This window comes from Fistularia commersonii, chromosome 4 (genome assembly GCF_037954325.1).
Source record: "Fistularia commersonii isolate RoL2024-O1a breed Wild chromosome 4, RoL_Fcom_v1.0, whole genome shotgun sequence".
In the NCBI taxonomy this organism is placed as follows: domain Eukaryota; kingdom Metazoa; phylum Chordata; class Actinopteri; order Syngnathiformes; family Fistulariidae; genus Fistularia; species Fistularia commersonii.
In genome coordinates this window covers 6,250,260-6,269,950 of record NC_141287.1, presented here as the reverse complement: position 1 = coordinate 6,269,950, position 19,691 = coordinate 6,250,260, and the positions used below count along the sequence as shown (strand labels likewise).

Sequence of the window (19,691 nt, the reverse complement as noted above, 5' to 3'; positions counted from 1 at the left end):
ATAATAAAGCTTTAGTTATTTGAAAAGTTTGTTATGGAACAATTTTATTATCGCCGCTTTGTAATCTTGCAGTCGCTGCTGCTGTAAACTGATGAAGGAAAGGAAAAAGTGAGATGAGCTTTTAACAAAATGATCTTTTTACTTGCATAAATGGGTTTGGAACACAGAAATGACCTACGATAAGAAAACTTGTGCAAGTGATCAGTATTTGTACATAATTCTGTATAAGTAGGTCAATGTTAGGACAAAATACATGAGCAGCATTTCCTAACGGGAGAGCTAATAGATGTGCAGACCATCTATGGTGACATGATGGACATTCAGAGAATAAGATGGTTAAATATATTTTAAGATCCCAATTTATAACCCCCCCCGCCGCCCCGCATTAACGCACCAAAACAGCTGGCTACCACACGTAAGTGGTGTATAAATAAATATATATAAATACAGGCAACAGTTTTGGTCCTCCTTTACTTGAGGCGTATAAAGCGCTTGTGTTTTTGTTTGTTTTTCCCAGCCTTTCTGACATGCTTGGTTTCATTCATCTAAATAATTTATCCATAAGAGTATTAAAGTGTTGAACCCGCAGTGGCGCATCAACCCTTCTATCGAATGTCTGAAACTCGAAATTCACTTAATCGGCGTTCGATTTCTGCCGCATATTAACACATACGGTGCTCTAGTTTTGGTATCATGTCAGTATAATGTTTACTGCGATGTGTTGCATGCTGTGGGTGTACTCTGTATTTTGTACAGCGCCAGTGTTCATCAGGAACGTCATCTGGTGTTTCCAGGCTCATCGTAGCCTTCCCCGCTGTGACCCACAGCCTGGAAGTGGAGTTGAACAAAACTTGAAAAAGGGATTAAACTCATTCTTTCGTCGGACCTGTTGACCTTAGAGGACAATTTACATTTTCCAAGAGACGGGTGTCTGTATCTCAAAAATATCGTAAATTGGAATAGCGGTCCGGGAAAATGAGCGGTGGTTCTCACACTTCCACCTCAACGTTGTCATCGCCCTCCTCCACACCGGCACCGAGGACGGTCACTCTTCTTGCCAGTGGGTCGACGGGGAAAGAGAATGTCTCGGCGTGGGGGGTCTTCTCCTGACGGCTGCGGAGTCAGAGGAGGACAGAGGAATGAATGTGAGGTGCAGGAATGAGGGGATCTTGCCTGAGCCGCACCTGGGACTGAAGCAGAGTTGCTGAGATTTTGTGCCTTTGGACTCGAGTTGGGCCAGAGATTTGCTCCCTATGAAAACAAGAGTATTTGCATTATTGACCTTAAAATAACTCCAGTATAGGTGTGTGCTTTTGTTTTTTCTATGCTACCCTCTAGCTTTTGTTTGAGGAGGGGTGAGCGAGCAGGTGGGCCAGGCTTCCTGTCAGAGCTGATGCAGGACGCGCCGTCCTCCCCCTCGGCCGCGGCCAACAGAGATGAACGGTAGTAGCAAAGGGGCTGCCAGCACTCGTCTCTGAGGTTGACAACATTCTCCGCGTTATTCCTCTGCAAGAGGGAGAACCTGGGGACGGAGAGCCATTCCGTGAGGAAGGACAGCAAGCGGTTCGGTACCGGCTTGCAAACAAGCGCCACCTTACACCGTCCTCTTGTCGGGTTTTAGCAGCTTGCAGGAGAATTCGGCCAGTATAGCGAGGAAGGAGAGGTGCGGCGGGGTCGGCGTTTCCGAGGACTGGCTGAAGCCCTGGAACACGAAGTCTATGCCGTTCCTGCACAAACACATGCGACAGCTGATGCCGGAGCACAAAAACAATATGGTGTGGCGGTGGAGAGCGGCCGACCTGTGGATCAGGACGACGCTCTCACGGAACTTGACGACGTCCCCGAACGTGAGGGCAAAGCGCCTGGCAAGCTCCTTGATGCTGGTGAAGGTCTGGACCCCCGTGTGAGGCCTCTCCTCGTCCCCCTGCTCCCGCTGAAGGCGCACGAACAGCTGGGGGACAAAGGGGAAAACCACCTCAGTGCCTCACAGCGAGTGTGCTCGTGTGTGTGTGTGTGTGTGTGTGTACCTGCTGCAGGCAGACAACGAGAGTCCGCGCACTTTCCATCTTGTCCACCTGCCTGGTTCTGCAAATTGTTTCCTTGATGATATCTCCAAAGTCGTTGTAGAACTGCGGACAGGACGAACACACACCAGCCTCACTGTTGAAAGGTCGGCAGCGGCCTTCTGACTTCTCACAGCGTAACAACACAAACCCTTCTAAAAACCATTAAATAGTTAAGACTTCAAACCATCGGCCCTTTTTCATACACTGAAATGGTCAACTTTCTGATTTTATTTGATATAACGTTTGCCTGATATATTATCTGAGATGAAGTTTGCCTTTTTTGGCAATTCTGCGTTCATATTAGGTTCACTTTTTCAAATTGATTACAAGGGGGTTAACTTCAAAACGATCTTAGATCACTTTCAAATGATTTCTGGAAACATTTGGGTATGTAAAGGTCATATCAAAAGGGAATTCAAAGTTTTATGATGACTTATGGATTTAAGGAGGTGTCGTGATTTATTCCTAACTATGGTATTTTCTCCTAAACCGTTTGAAAATCGTACACAGATTTTCAAGTCGTTTTATGCTTGTTACAAATTTAGCAAGAATTTAAACAATCTGACAAAATATGTTGTTACCAGCTTTCATAATACAACAGTAAAAGTCTAGTTTAGCATTTCACTGGTTGGAGCGTGAACTCGTGAACTCGTCGGCACGACTGCAAGCACCGGGGAAAAGCTCGAGTGGTTTTCGCTCATTTTCCAGAGACGTTACCTTCACGTAGTACATGAAGATCTCGGCCGCCAGGCTCATCTCCAGCACGCCCTGCACTATCAGCTTGCAGTAGGCCGCCAGCAGGGTTCTCCGTCGGTGAAGGTCCTCCAGCCTCTCCACCTCTGAGGGTTCACCGGCTGAAGGGTCCGGATGGAGGAGGGAGTGCGGCGGAAAGGAAAAGTTAAGAGGAGCGATCAATCACGAGGAATCTGACTGAGTCGAGGAAGAAAAGGCGGGGCGGCGACGTGTTTTAGTTCGTTTCGGAACAATGGCTTTAGCAGGTGGAAATCAAAAAAATAACATAAAAGCGGAGTTATGGTTGTGACACCATGTGGCTTCAATCATTCACAAGGCTAATAAAACGGGCTCGGAGGTGAGCCGCAGTTAATGGAATTTTCTCACGGAAAGAGATTGCCCTGATTTTATATTTTAACTCCGTGCCCCGGCCCCCCCGCCGCTCTCTGATCCAGCAGCTAATAGAAAACACTGTCTATAAATCAAAATTGTTACCAGGCAAATCCAATAAAGCAATGGGTTTTTATTACATGTTCACAAACCAATAATCCTACATTGTATTTGTTTGGACATTTAAAGGATTCCCAGCAGGGCCGTTATTGACTTCTCTGGACCGCCTCATATTTTGGACACAATATGTGAGTTAAAGCAGGAGCGATCGCGGAGATAATAAAGGTGTGTTACTTGTGCCCGACCGGAGCCAATCCATGAGTTGCCTTTCACCGGCCAACCTCGATGTGCACGTCTGACTTGTTTCCCACAGGCCTCCTTTCAGCTGTGCGGCTGGATATTAACCGCGTGGCTGTGCGTTTTTTAAAAAACCGACATGTTCAGAACCGGAGCGGCTTTCGCTCCCGGAAAGCTGCGGGCCGGCAGAGTGAGAGCGCCGTCTACTGGACGGAATATCGGGGTTTCCTAAAGGTCCTGCGAACTTTCTAGGTACGTGCGAAGGATTTAACAAACACGAACAGAGTCTCCGGATCGATATATCTAAGACAAAGTCCAAATGGCGGGTGCAAGAGCGACCACGGACGGCCCTGCAGAGACGGGGGAAGGAATAAATGGACAGTGTGCTTCCCCCTCAGCCCGCAGGATTATTTGCATTAGGGTCATTAACTGGCAGTTTACCTTCCACATAGACGACCTTCTCAGGGGTCTCCTCTGGAGGAATTAGGGGCCGTGTGGTCGCGGCGGTTTGCCTTCCTAAAAAACAAGCTTCAAGTGAATAAAAGCAATGTGTCTTAATATACGTTTCAAGTATCAAGATTTAATAGTTACAGTTTTTTTTTTTGTCAAAGACAGGGATAGTCGATTTTTTAATTTAGGGGAAGAACAACTACGGAATAATTTAGCAAGTTGACGAATTAGTATGCGTATTATGTTATTATTACTTAATGAATTACTTAAAAATAATCCCATATATTTTTGTAAGTGATCACACACTGTGCCAATTAAATGAAAAAATAACATATAATCAAGGATCATAGAAACGTTCACCTCTCTTCATCTCACGGTTTGCTTATTGGCCCAGTTTCTTCATTTACAATAATAAAAGCAAATTAGTATTCATCACTCATTACAATTTCAAGAACAAGATAATGATATGTAAGAATTTGTAGGGGGTTATAAATATATTGCTTCTAATTATAAAAAAGCAAATATGTGACAATAAAGCAACTTTGTGTCCGTTAAATGAGTCATATCCTGAAAATGCTCAGCGATGATTAGCGACCGCACAGCGTTTTGAGATCAGCATTTTTCAACGGTTTCCTCTCTTAATACATGAAAAAATACAACTGCAGACAAAATAGGGGGATATTTTTAGTTTTCAGTGACCACAGTCTGTGCTGCAGCTTAGCTCTGTGTTTGTGTGTGTGTGAGTGTGTGTGTGGGACGACAGCGCAACCTGGCATACGAGTCACAGCATACTGTGTTCATTTTCCTGATATTCTGCCATGATTGCTGTGAATGACAGGTTGCACCGAAATACACCACAATATCCATAGCGCATTGTATTTTAGATTTAATTAAATGTAAGGGGGGAAGAGCAATGTGTGAAAACTGGCATGGCCAAAAATGTGCAAAAATTGACAATCAAATAAAAGAATAAAAAAAAACAAAGCCAATTAGCTTTGGGAGGTGGGCTTAAAAAAGAAAGCAGATGTGATAATATTTATCAGGCACTCCCTTAATCAACAGCTAGTTTTTAATAATATTCTTACCAAATAAAATATTTAAATGTATTGTAACTGCAATATATATTTTTAAGTTAATTCTTTACATGTCTGTGTATATATATATATATATATATACACTGATTTTGGCACACCTTTGACCTCCATTGTTCTGACTTGTCTGAATTTTCCTGATATGACCTATTTGGAATCTAACTCACAAATACTAATTTTAGTGGCTTCAATCCCTCTGCATCTTCATCGAACCCATAGCAGCAAACAAACACACATATACACACACACACATACACACACGCACGCACACACACGCACACACACGCACACGCACACACACACACACACACAAAGTTCTCACGAGTGTCCTGTTTCAAGCTCAAACAAGACAGTAAACATCTAAATCAGCCAAACACAGAAGAGAGGAGAGCGCAAAGGCAGACGAAGGCTCACCCCGACTCTGGCTTTGGCCGGCCGGACCAGCAAACACGTTCAAGCATACGAAGGCCAACAGCGCCATCTGCAGTTTGGGACTGGGGGTGTAGAGCAGGGGGCCGTGGGAGGCTGGGTTCCACACGAGGATCTGGTAGGAGTGGGCAGTCAGAACATCACAGACCCCGAGGAAAGCCTAGAAGAAGAAAAGGAGAGGGAAGTTGTGAGTGTGTGTGTGTGTGTGTGTGTTGTCTGAACATCCATGTCTTCTGGTGTCTGACCTGCTGCCTCACGCCAGGATCCGGGTGGGAGAGACAGCGGTGACTTCGGTCATTGAACAGACGTAGCTGCAACCTCTGAGCTAGAGCCTTATCCTATCACACACAAACACACACACACACAAAACACACAAACACACGCACGAAACACACTGACATGCGATCTCTGAGGAGGCCCCAATGATGCTTCCGTCAGCAGTTGTCCCGCCTGATTGTTCAGATTGTGGGAGATGACATTAGCACGTGGATCAACAGCTATGTTTATGTTGGACTGAAAAACAAGGAGGTGTCTTTCTCATCATCACTGCTATTTAATTTTGTTCATCTACTTACTGGGTGGATGAAGACCATCCCGTAAGTCTCACGGTTCTTCAAGAACCTGCTGACAGCCCGGCTCGGCATAATCTGTTTGGTAATTTATTCAAAAAGTGTGGGTGGAGAGGAGCCATCGTGACTCACCCTGGACGTCAAGGTTTCACCGCTCGTGCTGAGCGACCAGAACATGGAGTAACACAGACACCTTAACACTTCCAGCAGCACCTTTGGTCAAACACGGACAGAGTGGGAAGACACTGAGCAGACACGGAATCGGCGTCACGGATTAGCTATCGATCCAAGTATTGGACTCGGTGCTGTACCTCGGATGGGGCTCCTCCCGCGCCGCCCTCCACCGGCAGCAGCGGCGACAGCAACTCAAACACGTTCCACTGGGACAGATCGTGGCAGCTAACGCAGCGACAGCACATGGTCAGTGAATGCAGACAGTTTTGGGCTTCGCGAGGAGCTGTTAAAGCAGGGGTCCCCAAACTTTTTTCCTGCAAGGGCCAAATAACTTTTCCCTTCTCTGACGGGGGGCCGGGCCGGTTTGTAACAAAAAATGTGACGATCGCAGAGGTGTCTAAACGTAAACGTTTATTGTTTTCCAGAAAGCCACCCATAACCAAAAATGAACCCTTTCTGGGGTCTTGACAGGAAAATCAGAAAATAAATAATAACATTATTAACAAATAACGTCTTTTTCTCATCTCTTGACTGATGAGACAAAGAGCCCTTTCTTTGAATTGATCAAAAAAAATAATAATTTGTCCACTGCAGGTTAAATACCCTGCATTCTGAATCTATTTTTCTCTTACCTAATATTTTCGCCATTATTCCATGTTATTTGACAAAAGTGTGTCCAGGATTTTGTTTTAGATTTTTGCACAGACAGCAGAAGGGTGGGATAGAATGTTACGTTCTATTCATGTACAAGTCACAATTATGTGGCCAGAATGAAAAAAAAAATTATAATGCATCTCTGGTATTGTTTAGGTGCCGGGCAAAATGTGGAGGCAGCGCATAGTTTGGGGACCACTGTGTTAAAGCTTACTTGTGAAAAGCTCGGAGTTTCCTCAGCGTGGACACGATTTTCCCGGTTTCCACCTCATCCGCACAAAAAACGTCGCCCTGAAAGAGAAAAAAAAAGTATGCCATCGTGTCAAGTCACCTCAGCTCTTACTTTCATGGATGTTTCGTATCAAAAGTTGAGCTATGCGAAAAAAAATGAAAAGACAAACTGTCACAGATGTCCTGCATGACCTGGTCAACTTTGACGGATAATAATCCCCAAATAAAGAAGAATAACTGAGAGGCTTTCGGGGACGTGGCTGCTGAAATCACGGTAAAAATTATTTTCTCGGGTCCCGAATTGGACCGGCAGAATACATTTTTTTTTTTTTTTTTTTTTTTTCATGTTGCTTCATTACATCTCAAACCAGGTCACCACTGAACTCAGTTACTTATCTGGAAAGGAGAATTTGAGTACATATTAGCCGTACTCAGTAGTATTGCAACATCAAAAACTGTATTACAACTATCAGCAGCTATGAAGGTAACAAGAAACAGAACAGCTCAACAATCGCCAACTAAGCAGTGCTGTTGCACCAAATTACAAAATGAACATTTCAATATTTGATATCAGCTTAGGGTTATAAATTTGATCCAGGTAATTTGGTGCAACCTTTTAAATCCCTCGTCATAAAAAATTCCCAAAAGACTTGAAAATTCCCAACCGATGTTTGTGTTGTAAAGTGACAGCTTTCATCCAAAAGTGATTGCATTTTTCAATAGTTGCTCCAAGAATCATTGAAGGAGCCTCAGAAGTTCTCCAGGCTTCTTTCAGGTGCTGTGAATATTTTAGTGCAGGGCGTTTTATGATCCTATGCTGGGGGCCGAACATTGCCATTTTAAAGTTTGATAAACGGAATCATTTTTATAATCGAAAGAGTACCACTTGACATTGAATGTGTGTTTGAATGTCACCTCCAATCAAAAATATGTGTCATTCTGAACCAACCATCCATCTATTACAGGGGTCAGGAACCTTTTTGACTGGGAGAGCCATAAAAGCCATGAAATATATTTCATTGAGAAAAATGGGGGGTCACAACAATGACGAAACTTGCATTCTCCTTTTTTCATCATTATTTGGAACTTTGTGGGATTAAGCATGTCACACCGTCAGACTGACAAATATCGGGACAAGGACAAGCTCTCCGGCCTCTGTGTTTAAAACGCCTGCATAATACACCAAATTTTCTTTTGGATGGGCCTTTTGCAAGGTTTAGTCCGTTGAGGTTTTTCTATTAATGAACAGTAATTGAAGAGCAAACGTGAACTGGGACAGCGATTTAAATATATACAGAGAACTGAAATTTCAGCTTGATAGTATCACACATCCCTTCAAGGTTATTACATTTGAATTTTCTAACTCGTTTCTTAATTGTGCACTTCAAACTCTGTTCCTTAGTGCAGTTATTCAAGCAGAGCAATTCCAATTGAACGTGTTTCCATGGTGGGCTGTCTGCACACAGTATAACCTCACCTGGAGCGTGTCCTTCAGCAGCGCAGTCAGCTGGTCCACCCAGAGCTGAACCAGGGAGTCCCTGGCAGGCCGAGCCACGACGCACCAGGCGGTCTCCTCCACACACAGGCTGAGGTACGTGCGGGCCGCCGCCTCCAGAATAGCTGGGCCCGAATGGAGGTCCAGTACAGATTTCATCTCTTCCAGCAGGATGGTTAACGCCTGAGGGAGGGGAGAAGACTTAACATGAGCAATGGTGATTTTTTTTTTTTTTTTTTTTGAAAAAGTTAAATGACAGCTCCTCTAGTGTTTTTTTTAATTCTCGTCCCTTTTTCACATTATTAGCGTGACAGAAAAGAACAAAAGTAACCATGATCATATTTGAAGATGAAGAAGCAGAGTAAATGAAGAAACAAATCCTTGCAAGTAATGAATAGATCAACTATAATAATAGCAAAAACCCTGAGGGTATATCCCCTGCATGGCCGGTAAAACATGCTCAATTACAGCATCCTATCTGTACTGTGCTCTAATTTGAGCTTCTATGGAATAAGATAAGTTTAATCCTTTATTAGTCCCACAGTAGGGAAATTCAAGGTGTCAACAGCAGCAAGGACAGTAAAGATAGAACAAGTAAGAGCTGTAGGCATGCATTAATGTAGACAAAAATGTAATTAAACGTATGAAAATTGAATCAAAATATGCATGAGGCGTAGCCAAGTAATCACCCATCTCTTACAGTTAGATTATCCAATTTTCGTTTTTGGACTGGCATGGAAATTTAAAGATACAAGATAAGGGCTGTGTCATTTCACATATCATTTTAATTACACTTAACGTGTTGAGTATACGAGGGTTCAAGAAGCTTGATGCGAACCTGAGTGAGTTCAGCCTTGGGACTTTCTGGCAGGAAATACTGGGGAATCTTCATGAGGTCGGCAAGAGCATCCATGTTACCCGAGAACTGCGATGGAAAGTATCGGGACGGCCCAAGATATTAATTTCAGAGATAAAGGCGATAAAAGGAGACCACGGTATTAATGGATGAGGTACCTTGGAGAGAAGTTGAGGAAGCACTACGAGGAGGTGCTCAGTGAGTCTTGTACAGTCTTCAATCTGAACTTTCCTTTCTCTTGCACTCATCACCTGCTGGATCAGACATATAGTGCTATGGACTGTAATTCTGCTGCTTTATATTATTACAGAACACACTGGTATTCCCAAAGCCTCCACAGCACCTGTGCCTGTGTTAATATTGACTATGGAGACATTCCCAGAGTGAATTATACTCCAAAGGTTGCACCAGGACAGCCTCTCTCACTGGCCTGAACACCAATCTACCCCTGGTACCTCTTGGTGTCCTGCCTGTGCTGAATCCTTGAACTACAGTCCGTTCACATGGTTCCACTGAAAAGTAGTCCTTCAGCTTTAGCAGAACTGCTACGAATGGCGCGTAGGCCACTTTGCTGATTCCATTACACAACATGAAAGCTGAAGTTAAGCGGTATAATATTTCATCCGTAATACATATCGGGCACGTGCCTGTGTACTCTTGAAATATTTAGACACTATTCTTAATCTCGTACCTTCATTTTTCATGAGTGTCCAGCTGTGTCAAAGAACTTGAACGTTCTGTCACTTTAAATCACATTATGATGACAATGAACTGTTGATGGTAATCCACTCTATGTCCCGTTCTCAGGTCAGTGTTACAAATAGGTCTCAGCTATTTATGGATTTCCTAAATAACCGGACCTAAACCAACCTTTTTAGCTCCACTCCTGCCCGCTAGTGCTGGTCCCTCTGAGGCCTGACGCGCAGAAGCCGCCAAGATCTCCACAAGCACTGTTTGTTCCGTCCCAGTAAAACCTAAACACACAAACATGATGTGCCGCTGTTTCTCCCGAGGATGCAGTGCTTAACGCACACTGAGCTATTTGAAATATTATAACTGGCAGTGGAAAAATCATTTTAGCTTGGTTCAACATACATCCATTCATTCATTCAGTCAGTCATAGTTGACACTGAGCAAAAAGCCGCCAATCACAGGAACGCACACACACATTAGACCGTTCGCCCTCTAAAAACCGTAATTTCCGGACTATAAGCCACTACTTTTTTTCCACACGCTTTGAACGCTGCAGCTTCAACAACGATGCGGCTAGTTTATGGATTTTTTTGGGGGGCTAATGAGGTTCGTGCCGCCGGAACATTTAACCTCGTCACATCGGACCAATGAAATTACCGTGAAATTCTGAGGCCGTTCAATTCCGTCACTGAAGAAGAAAACTTTAATGCTTTTAGTGCGCAGGATGAAAACAAAGATAGCTATCAACTGGAGTAGGACAAGGCGGGGATGGATGGACTTTTTCTTTCGTTATTAGTTATTAATCTTTTTCATTAGCTGTGTTACAGGTACTGTTCGGAAGAAAGTATTTCCAGGATCTATTTGTGGACGTTACCGGCATGTATTAAATTAAAAGTTTAAAAAAATGGTTCTGTGTAACACCTTTCTGTGTGAACATCTCATGTTACAACGTGGACAACTGCAGCTTATAAGACAAGCGCTAAATATGTACACATACACATACATTTATTTAGTTATTGTTAGACAGTGCGGCTTATATTCAGGTGCCCTCAATAGTCCGGAAATTACAGTAATAAGAAATAGAGTTGTAAATTATAAACTCAATTAACATTAATTTAAATGTGTCTGATATGTGCATTAGAAAAAAAGTTGATAATGGTTGAGGGTTAAACCCTTTATTACCAAGAAGTGATTGCTTAGCAAAAATAATTTACAACAATGATACTTTAACACAGGGGTGGGCTGGTGGGCCACATTTCTTATTTAATTTTTATGCGCGGGCCAACTAGGTATCATATATATTGAACAAAATGAAAATTGCATTTGAAATATTAACATTTTTTGGCATATTATTTCAACTTTCAAATCCTTAATGATCATATAAATGTACCAACATTATTTTGTATGTAATCATCCATAAAAACTTAAACAAAAGGAAAAAATAAGGAGTTTCTAAATTCAATATTGATTGAAAGTGATTATTAAAATAGTTTGGCGGGCCAGATAAAAAAAAGCAAAACGGACTGGATTTTGCCCTTGGGCTACTTTATATGTCACATGGAGAACACATAGCGTGTACCACTGACAGACGGAAATTTTGCCCCACATGGGAAATCAACCCTATCATTGTGTGAAGTTTAAATTTGCACTGAATTTCAAACAATCCCTTATCATTTCCAAGATTAATTTATAACCTCATCACCACCGATGCACACATTTTCTGACCTGAGCTGTGTGAGCAAGGCTCCTGCAGCAATATCGACGTGAGGGTAGCCCAGTCCTTCAGCAGCGCTCCCCCGCAGTCCCACAGACTGTCCACGAGATACACAACGTGCTCGTGCATCTGCGGGGACACATACCTGTTAGTTTTATATCGACAGCCGTGCTGGCCTGAGGATGATATGAACAAAGTCATATCCTCCAGTGTGTCAGGATGTTCTCAGAAAAACAGAGGGATTAGCAGTAATGAAATGATGGCAACCACAGAAAGAGAAACGGGCTCTCTGTAAGGCTGCCTCTCACACAAACACCACCACCATTTTTCCAGGCAGGATTTAATTTTGAAGATATGGATCATTTTAATCCTTCTTCCTCTTTTCGGTTACTCCCTTCAGGGGTCGCCACAGCGAATCAACCTCCTCACCCGAACCCTATTTTCTGTATTCTCTTCTCTCACACCAACTAACTTCATGTCTTCTGTCACTACATCCATAAATCTTCTCTTTGGTGTTCCCCTAGACCTCCTGCCTTGCAGTTCAAACCCCAGCATCCTTCTACCAATAAATTAACTATCTTACCTCTGTAAGTGACCAAACCATCTCAATGAGGCCTCTCTGACATTACCTCCAAAACATCGAGCATGTTTTGTCTCTCTGATTGGCTCATTCCTGATCCTATCCATCCTTGTCACTCCCAAAGAGAACCTCAACATTTTCATATCTGCTACCTTCAGCTCTGCTGTCTCCAAACCAGCCAGCATCGCCAGTCTCTGTTTTGTACACCTTTCCTTTCATTCTGGCTGAAACCCTTTTATCACACACTACCTGAATACTTCTCTCCACCTTTTCGAACCTGCTTGAATGTGTTTCTTCACCTCTTTTCTGCACTCTTCATTGTCCGGACTGTTGACCCCAAATTCTTAAAATCCTCCACCTTTAAATCTCCATTCCATGTAGCCTCACTGTTCCATTCAGGTTCCTCTCATTCCCAAACATGAGGTAACTTTCATTCCTCTCCTTTGCAGAGCATACTTCCACCTCTCTAGATTTTTTCCACCTAACCTCATCTCTCAGCCTGTCCATCACCACTGCAAACAAGAAGGTGCTCAAAGCTGATCCCTGATGGAGTGTGTTGCAATAGGAATTACTGGCCTTATGCTTACATATTTCTATGAGAAAGATTTTATAAAGAGATACAATGGCAACTGTGGATCAGAAAGTCTGGGACAAATACTACGGTTAAAAAAAGTCTTGTGGACTCCTCAAAATGTTGTCAAAACCTGTGCTTTTGACGAGGAGGGGGCATATTTCACCTTGGAATCCAGGTAGAACTGCAGCAGAGCCTTCAGTCTAACAACTGTTTGCTGTTTATGAACCTCCTCCTCAGTTTGGCCGTCTGGACTTTCAGAAACCAAGGCCTTGGCATTGAGAAGCCTGAGAGTGACCAAAATAAATAAGCAAGTTGTTTTTTTCCCACAGCATTTTTTCCCCCCGAATTACTCAACTTTACCCACCTTGAGAAAAGCAACTCTCCCGCAGTGGCTGCCAGAGGGCGCTGTGAGGAGTAAACAAACTGAAGGAGTTGCTTGTAGTCGTCGGGGCCAAGAACCTCATCACATGTTCTGAGCAGGCAGACAGAATGAAGGGAATGACTGAGACACAAAATGGTCCCAAGTTAAGAGTGCGATGGCCCCAGGGATGACAAACGGGAAGCAACAGTGACAAAAAGGCGACAGGAAACATCTCGGGGGTGGGGCCTGGTTACCAGCCTAGAAAATACAAAACGTAAACAAACTGGCAGCAACTCACTTGGAGATTATTACCAGCAGCTTCATGGTCTGCAATGCCACTTCGCTGTCCTTATCGAGAGCCATGGAGATTATCCGATCCTGGCAAACACACGTCACATAAATGATATGTACAGTCTCAAAAATATTGGTAGTATTTTGGGGTCCAATAGAAGCCTTACTTGACCTTAATATGCTTTTGAGTTGTCAGTGATTCTGCACTATGTTACATTTAATAACATAGTGCCTCATTTAGGTTGTTTGTTAGTTAATTTGTGCAAAAATAGTCACTGTAAAGAGCGTGAAAAGTTAGCTGAGACCTGGAGATTTAGATTTACCTAGCTGCATTGAAACCTGGAGTAACACTATTGAGGATAACTCAGCTGATAATTTTGTGGATTCTGGATTGTTCAGTTTTATTACCTATTAAAAAAACTGAACCGGTGATATTCCATGGTTGATGCCTGTTACCTGGATTTCAAGTTCGAGTTTCCGCTTGTTGTCAGACTTTTAAATCGAGCTTTACGAAAATTTAGTTACCTTGAATCGGCAGGTGAACAGGTCTAGTTTCGGCAGGAGGAAAGGATCTCCATATAAACTCTGGAGGCCTAACACACACTTGAGGCGCACATCTGGTATCTGAAAGAATATACATCAGTAAAAATTATTTTTGAGTATTTTGTGAGTAAAATGGGCCTAAATCTATTGCTGTCGACTTCATACACAGTTACACAATAATCTGATGTGTACCTTGTCGTGCATCATCCAGCCAATGTGTTTCAGGTAGCTATCATTGAGAAACATGGAGCTGTAGCTTTTCATCCACGTAGCCAACTCCTCCATACAAATAGATCGGATTTCTGGAAGCACATCACTGTGTGGACACACGGAGAGAAATCAGCTCCCTCTGAAAATTGACTTTGAGTTAATATTATCATAAATATTGTGTGTACCGATATCTATTGACAAAAATTCCTTTGAAAATGGCATCCATCATGCTTTCTACTTCTGCCTTCTTCTCCTGCAGCTTAAACAAGGGAGAAAAATAGATATCGGTCAAACCTATGAGAGAAGATTTGACTTTTCTCGATACGAGCGGCAGGCTGAGTAGATCTTACCTCAGTGATATTCCGCTGTATTCTGTCTAGTTGAGTTGTGCTTTTCTGTCTCACTGTCTTCATCTTCTGCACGTTGTACAGCTTCTGACTGTTTTCAATGCCGGCACTCAGGCTCAGGGCCACACCAACCAGGGAGCTGAGTAGCTTCACCGCTTACAAGGAAGATGCGAATAAAAGCCCAGGGTACGAATTGATGTATTGAATGTACTTATCTGTACGTGTGGAGGAGATACACCCCTTACCTGCTAGTGTGCAGGTGTGCCTGAAGGCGCGTATGTAAGAACTAGACAGCTCGGACAGCAGCGAAATGAGTGTGTTCATCAGGTAGCTGTCAAAGATGATGCTGTGCTGACACTGAAACACCAGCACCGCTACGAAGTCACAGAACTCAGAGTGGAACCAGCGGCCACTCTGTCCAGACTGTGTTAGAGGATACTCCACACTGTCCTGCATTTAAAGAGAGAGAGACGGGAAATAAAAATCAAATCAAAGCAATTTCATGCAACAAACTAAAGTGCAGAATAAGAAAGTGCTGGGAAAAGAATTATGGATTTTGATTGCAAAGCAGATTGAGGATTTGATCAAATTAAATTCATTTGACTCAAACTGAACAAAAGATAAAAAGACAACTGACTGAGTCCACGGGCCACGTGACAGTGAGGATCCAGGGAAAAGCAAGAAACTTCTTGTACTGCAGACCAGTGTCCTGGAAAACATGGTATCATACAATTTTAGCAGTTTGACAGGTGATCCAACATTAAGAGACAATGGAAGAGAGAACTCTCACATACTTCATCCAACTTCTCCACCATCATACTCCTGACATCACTGTCCTCTTTGCTTTGACACATCTCTGCTGTGACCACACCTGGACACACAGGAGGTAACTTGTAATAAGTGAATACATGCACACGTGTGTGTGTGTGTGTGTGTGTGTGTGTGTGTGTGTGTGTGTGTGTGTGTGTTGTGTTCTTGGTTTCTTACCCTTGCACCCGGCGCACTGGATGAAGAAACTGATGAGATCAAGGAGAGAGGAGTCTCTGTCCATCTGATACGCTTCGATCCAATCATCGATCACTGACTGTTCAGAAACCGCAAGTTTTTTTTGACAATTCTCAGTTTTCAAGTTTATCTCTACATACATAAAAGTTCATAATCATAAACATCAACAACACAAAAAACATTTTGTCGTCCAAGCAGGTATACTGAGATGCTTTCATAAACACAACTGTGACATCTGCCTTTAAACCAAGGAACAGCAGGATACAATTACATTGCAGGACAAAGTACAGACAAAACTATTACTACTAACTAGTAACAGCTTTAACTACATTAATTGACATGATACCAACATATCTGCTTATACAAAAGCACAATGTATATGCAAATGCCATTATAATTATTAAGAATAAATCATGTTTTTCAATCTTTTTATCCTTATATCTGGTACCTGCTTTCTAATATATATATATCATAATTATTTTACTTCAAGACTGTATTTAGGTGACTTTGCAGCCCTCACCACCACATGGAAAGAGCAAACCCCATCCTCTCACTGAGGTGCCAACACAGCATCATTAAATGACATGAACAAATATGATAAAAGTGCCGATCAATTCAAATTGTGTTCAATTAGTCAAAATGAAAAATATAAAAACATAACCCAGGAGGGCCATTGATTTAAATGTGTTTCCCCCTCAGGATGATTTTTACGAGCAATGCAAACTGGTAGATGTGGTGATTCCGGCTGAGGGGATGAGAGGAAACATCGTCACCGGTAACAGGTCTCATTTTTTCTATTTAGGCATAATCTTGTCGGCTGTAGGTGTCCGTTATGGAGGCGTATCATACCTTCATGGCACTTTTCCCCATGGTGATCACCTCAAACAGGGTGACAGCCTCCACCTGCTTCTGTTTACTCTGACCACCACATCCTCTCTTACCACTGCGGCAGCTGACTTTGGTATTTTTGCTCTTGTCATTCTCTGAACCCTTGTGTGCTCTTTTCCTCTTTCTCTGTTTAATAATAGAACAGAGAGGGATGTCAGGACACATCATATGTTTCAATCAAATTGGATGAATGAAATAGCTTTCAAAACCACAGGAGAAGAACTTTTTAGGACCCGCTGTTTTCACAAACTAAGTTATAATGCCATTATAAAAAGAAGATGAACAATGACTTTAAAACTACCTCATGGTTATCTGAAAAAATGAACAAAAGGGATGTTTAAAAAAAAACACGCAAAACCACAATTCAAACGATTAAAAATCACGAGGAAAACTGAAGAAAAAAAAATATCACACAGCATCAGCTGAAATTTGGCAGATAGTTAAAAGAAAATGACAAGATACATACCCCAAATGGTCTAATTAAAATGTATGAGTGCAGCTAAGGCACCATATTTCACTACTTTTTCCTTGATCTTATCCGATCTATGTGTTGAACCAAAAAAAAAAACACAAATATCAAGCAGCATCTGAGCAAGATTATGGGGAAACAGTGAGACTGGATCACCACATGAAGCTTCATTCTCATACCACCCTCTTCTGTCTGTTCTCATTCCCCGACTCCTCCTCTGAGTGTCCGGAAGATCCTGAGGAGTTTGTTTCTTCTCGGGAATGTTTGCTGAGGAAGAAAAACCAAAATAAGAGAGGGTGTGTTAACGATCAACCACATCCTGTCGGTGTGTTGCAGTGTCGGGTCACCTCTGCTCCGACGGCCCCGCTGAGGGCTCCGAGATCATCTCCTGCTCTGAGGTGTGTGCGGGACTCAGGTGTGTGTCTCTGCATCTGGGAAGTCACCGATTTCCATTCAAAACACGCAAAAACCGGGGAGTGTTGGCTTTTGTTGTTGCTGCGATCACTGGAGAGGGATTCAGGGGGGCGGGGGGGACCTACTCGGGTGATTCTTTCCCGGGAGGGGCAGGCGTGGAGTCCCGGGGCTGCTCAAGGACACTCCGGCAGGAGGTGGGGGGACGCTCGGTCCCCTGCGATTTGGAAACACACTTAAACGACTCTACTATCACTGGAACGTGACATATTTTCCCCGATACTGAAATGACAAAAGAAATTATCGGAATATTTAATTTAGCGAATTGGACATTTTAGCCGGCGCTCCGTGTGTGAGTCTCACCCTTTCAGTCACGTCTGTTTCCGAAGCTGACAACTTCCACAACCAAAATAATGCAAATATTTCCAAACGTTTCCTCACAATTTACCGTGACTCTCACAGTCAAGGCGCCGGACAACTAAACACGCTCTGATTGGCTGAGAAGGTAGAGACGAAACGCGGGATTGGCTTGTGACGTATGCCAATCACAGATTGTCCCGCCTCCGGCGTCTTGTGTTACGTCCACGTGACGTTGATTTGGAAAGAAACATCGTCGAGTTTATACTTTGTTTATTTTTTTTTTCACTTGTTTTTTTTTTTTTTTTTTTTTTTCAAAAGCAAAAACAAGCGCGCTGATGCCGATACATTTTGTTTTTTTTTGTGTGTTAGATTTCCCACACACACATTGGACTTGCAAAAAATAGTGTTGCGACCCCAGATTATAAAGTATAGGGCGGCCCTATACCTTATATTCACTGTCACTGTACGGCCCTTTGCTGATCACTGGACTGCAGCCTTGTATAAACAGGATGTGGTCCGGCTTTGACAGGGTTTGGAGCAGGAGGATGGGAAAACGTAAAAGTAGTGATGTCAAGCACAGTCGTATCAAGTTGTCGCGAATGAAGCGTCGACATTTGAAGTGAAAGCCACGATGCAGAGATTACGATAGTTTCAAATCTTCCTCTTCTTCTTTCCTTTTGGCTTTTCCCTTCAGGGGTCGCCACAGCAAATCAACCTTCTCAATCTGACCCTATTCTCTGTATCCTCCTCGCTCACACCAACTACCATCATATCGTCTCTCACTACATCCATAAATCTTCTCTTTGGTCTTCCACTAGACCTCCTGCCTGGCAGCTCCAATTCCATTATCTGTCTACCAATATTTTAACAATCCCTCCTTTGTACATGACTGAACCATCTCAGTCTGGCTTCTCTGACCTCTCCAAAACATCTAACATGTGCTGTTCCTCTGATAGACTCATTCCTGATCCTATCCATCCTGGTCACTCCCAAAGAGAACCTTAGCATCTTCATCTCTGTATCCTCTAGCTCTGCCTCCTGTCTTTCATCATTGTAACTGTTTCCAGTCCATACAGCATCGCTGGTCTCACCACTGTCTTGTCCACCTTTCCTTTCATTCTGGCTGACAGTTTTCTATCACATAGTACCCCTGACACTTTTCTCCACTCATTCCAACCTGCTTGAACCCGTCTCTTGACCTCTTTTCCGCACTCTCCACTGTTCTCCAGTGTTTATGGGAATTTTTGACCATTCTTCCCGTAGAAGTGCTTTTGTGCACTCACACACTGATGTTGGATGAAAAGGCCTGGCTCCCAGTGTTAGAGAGTAATTCTAATTCAGGCTATTCTAAGTTGAAGCCTGTAAAGAGGAGAGTGAGGTTGTCATAAGAAATAACACAGACAAGCGACTATTCTTTTGAGCTCTGCAGAGGGGGAGACTCAACTCGCTCTTTGGAGGCAAGATTTAGAGAATCCCATTGAGTTCCTCCTTGCACGGCTTTTTATCGTGTGAATGTGTATTGTGTCAATGTGTTACTGGCCTTGTTGACAGGATCATATGTAGGGGAAGGTAATTCCTGTTTACATTCATGGGCGTAGGTTCCTGTTCGAAGATGTTACAGTCATTAGCTTTTATCTAAAGCGACTTACAGTGGAGGTGCCGGGGATTGAACCCATGCGCTCTACCACTGATCTACATACAGCACAATTATGCTCATTTGAATTTACGATTATGGGGGTAGGTTCCTGTTTAAGGATGAAGGCCATTTGTGCTCAAACGTCTGGCTGTCTTCATGTGAGTAGTCGAAATAA

At 43.0% G+C, this 19,691-nt stretch overlaps 1 protein-coding gene across 8 annotated transcripts; it reads right to left on the bottom strand.

Annotated features, from left to right (window-relative positions):
• Nucleotides 1–27: 27 nt before the first annotated feature.
• LOC147234496 (cohesin subunit SA-2) lies at nucleotides 28–17,999 on the bottom strand. 8 transcript variants are annotated; one of them, XR_015106018.1, is made up of 35 exons: nucleotides 17,884–17,999; nucleotides 17,649–17,802; nucleotides 17,457–17,540; nucleotides 17,289–17,376; nucleotides 16,602–16,766; nucleotides 15,735–15,831; nucleotides 15,542–15,618; nucleotides 15,385–15,456; nucleotides 14,993–15,197; nucleotides 14,751–14,902; nucleotides 14,586–14,659; nucleotides 14,383–14,506; nucleotides 14,173–14,271; nucleotides 13,655–13,734; nucleotides 13,360–13,467; nucleotides 13,159–13,279; nucleotides 11,853–11,970; nucleotides 10,305–10,408; nucleotides 9,593–9,688; nucleotides 9,417–9,503; nucleotides 8,561–8,761; nucleotides 7,067–7,143; nucleotides 6,336–6,423; nucleotides 6,157–6,237; nucleotides 5,701–5,793; nucleotides 5,441–5,615; nucleotides 3,927–4,001; nucleotides 2,784–2,920; nucleotides 2,028–2,129; nucleotides 1,800–1,951; nucleotides 1,599–1,727; nucleotides 1,332–1,522; nucleotides 1,185–1,251; nucleotides 912–1,113; nucleotides 28–828 (listed from the first exon to the last, which is right to left on the bottom strand). XR_015106018.1 is itself a non-coding variant. In XM_086144919.1 (34 exons), the coding sequence occupies exons 3-34, from the start codon at nucleotides 17,492–17,494 to the stop codon at nucleotides 990–992; spliced, it is 3,597 nt and encodes a 1,198-aa protein (XP_086001045.1). In that variant the 5' UTR covers nucleotides 17,495–17,540; nucleotides 17,649–17,802; nucleotides 17,884–17,999; the 3' UTR covers nucleotides 28–989. The 8 variants fall into 8 exon arrangements, 7 of the variants coding, with proteins under 7 accessions (XP_086001045.1, XP_086001040.1, XP_086001042.1 ...); XM_086144919.1 differs by having other exon boundaries at nucleotides 28–1,113; XM_086144914.1 differs by having other exon boundaries at nucleotides 28–1,251.
• Between the last annotated feature and the right edge of the window lie 1,692 nt (nucleotides 18,000–19,691).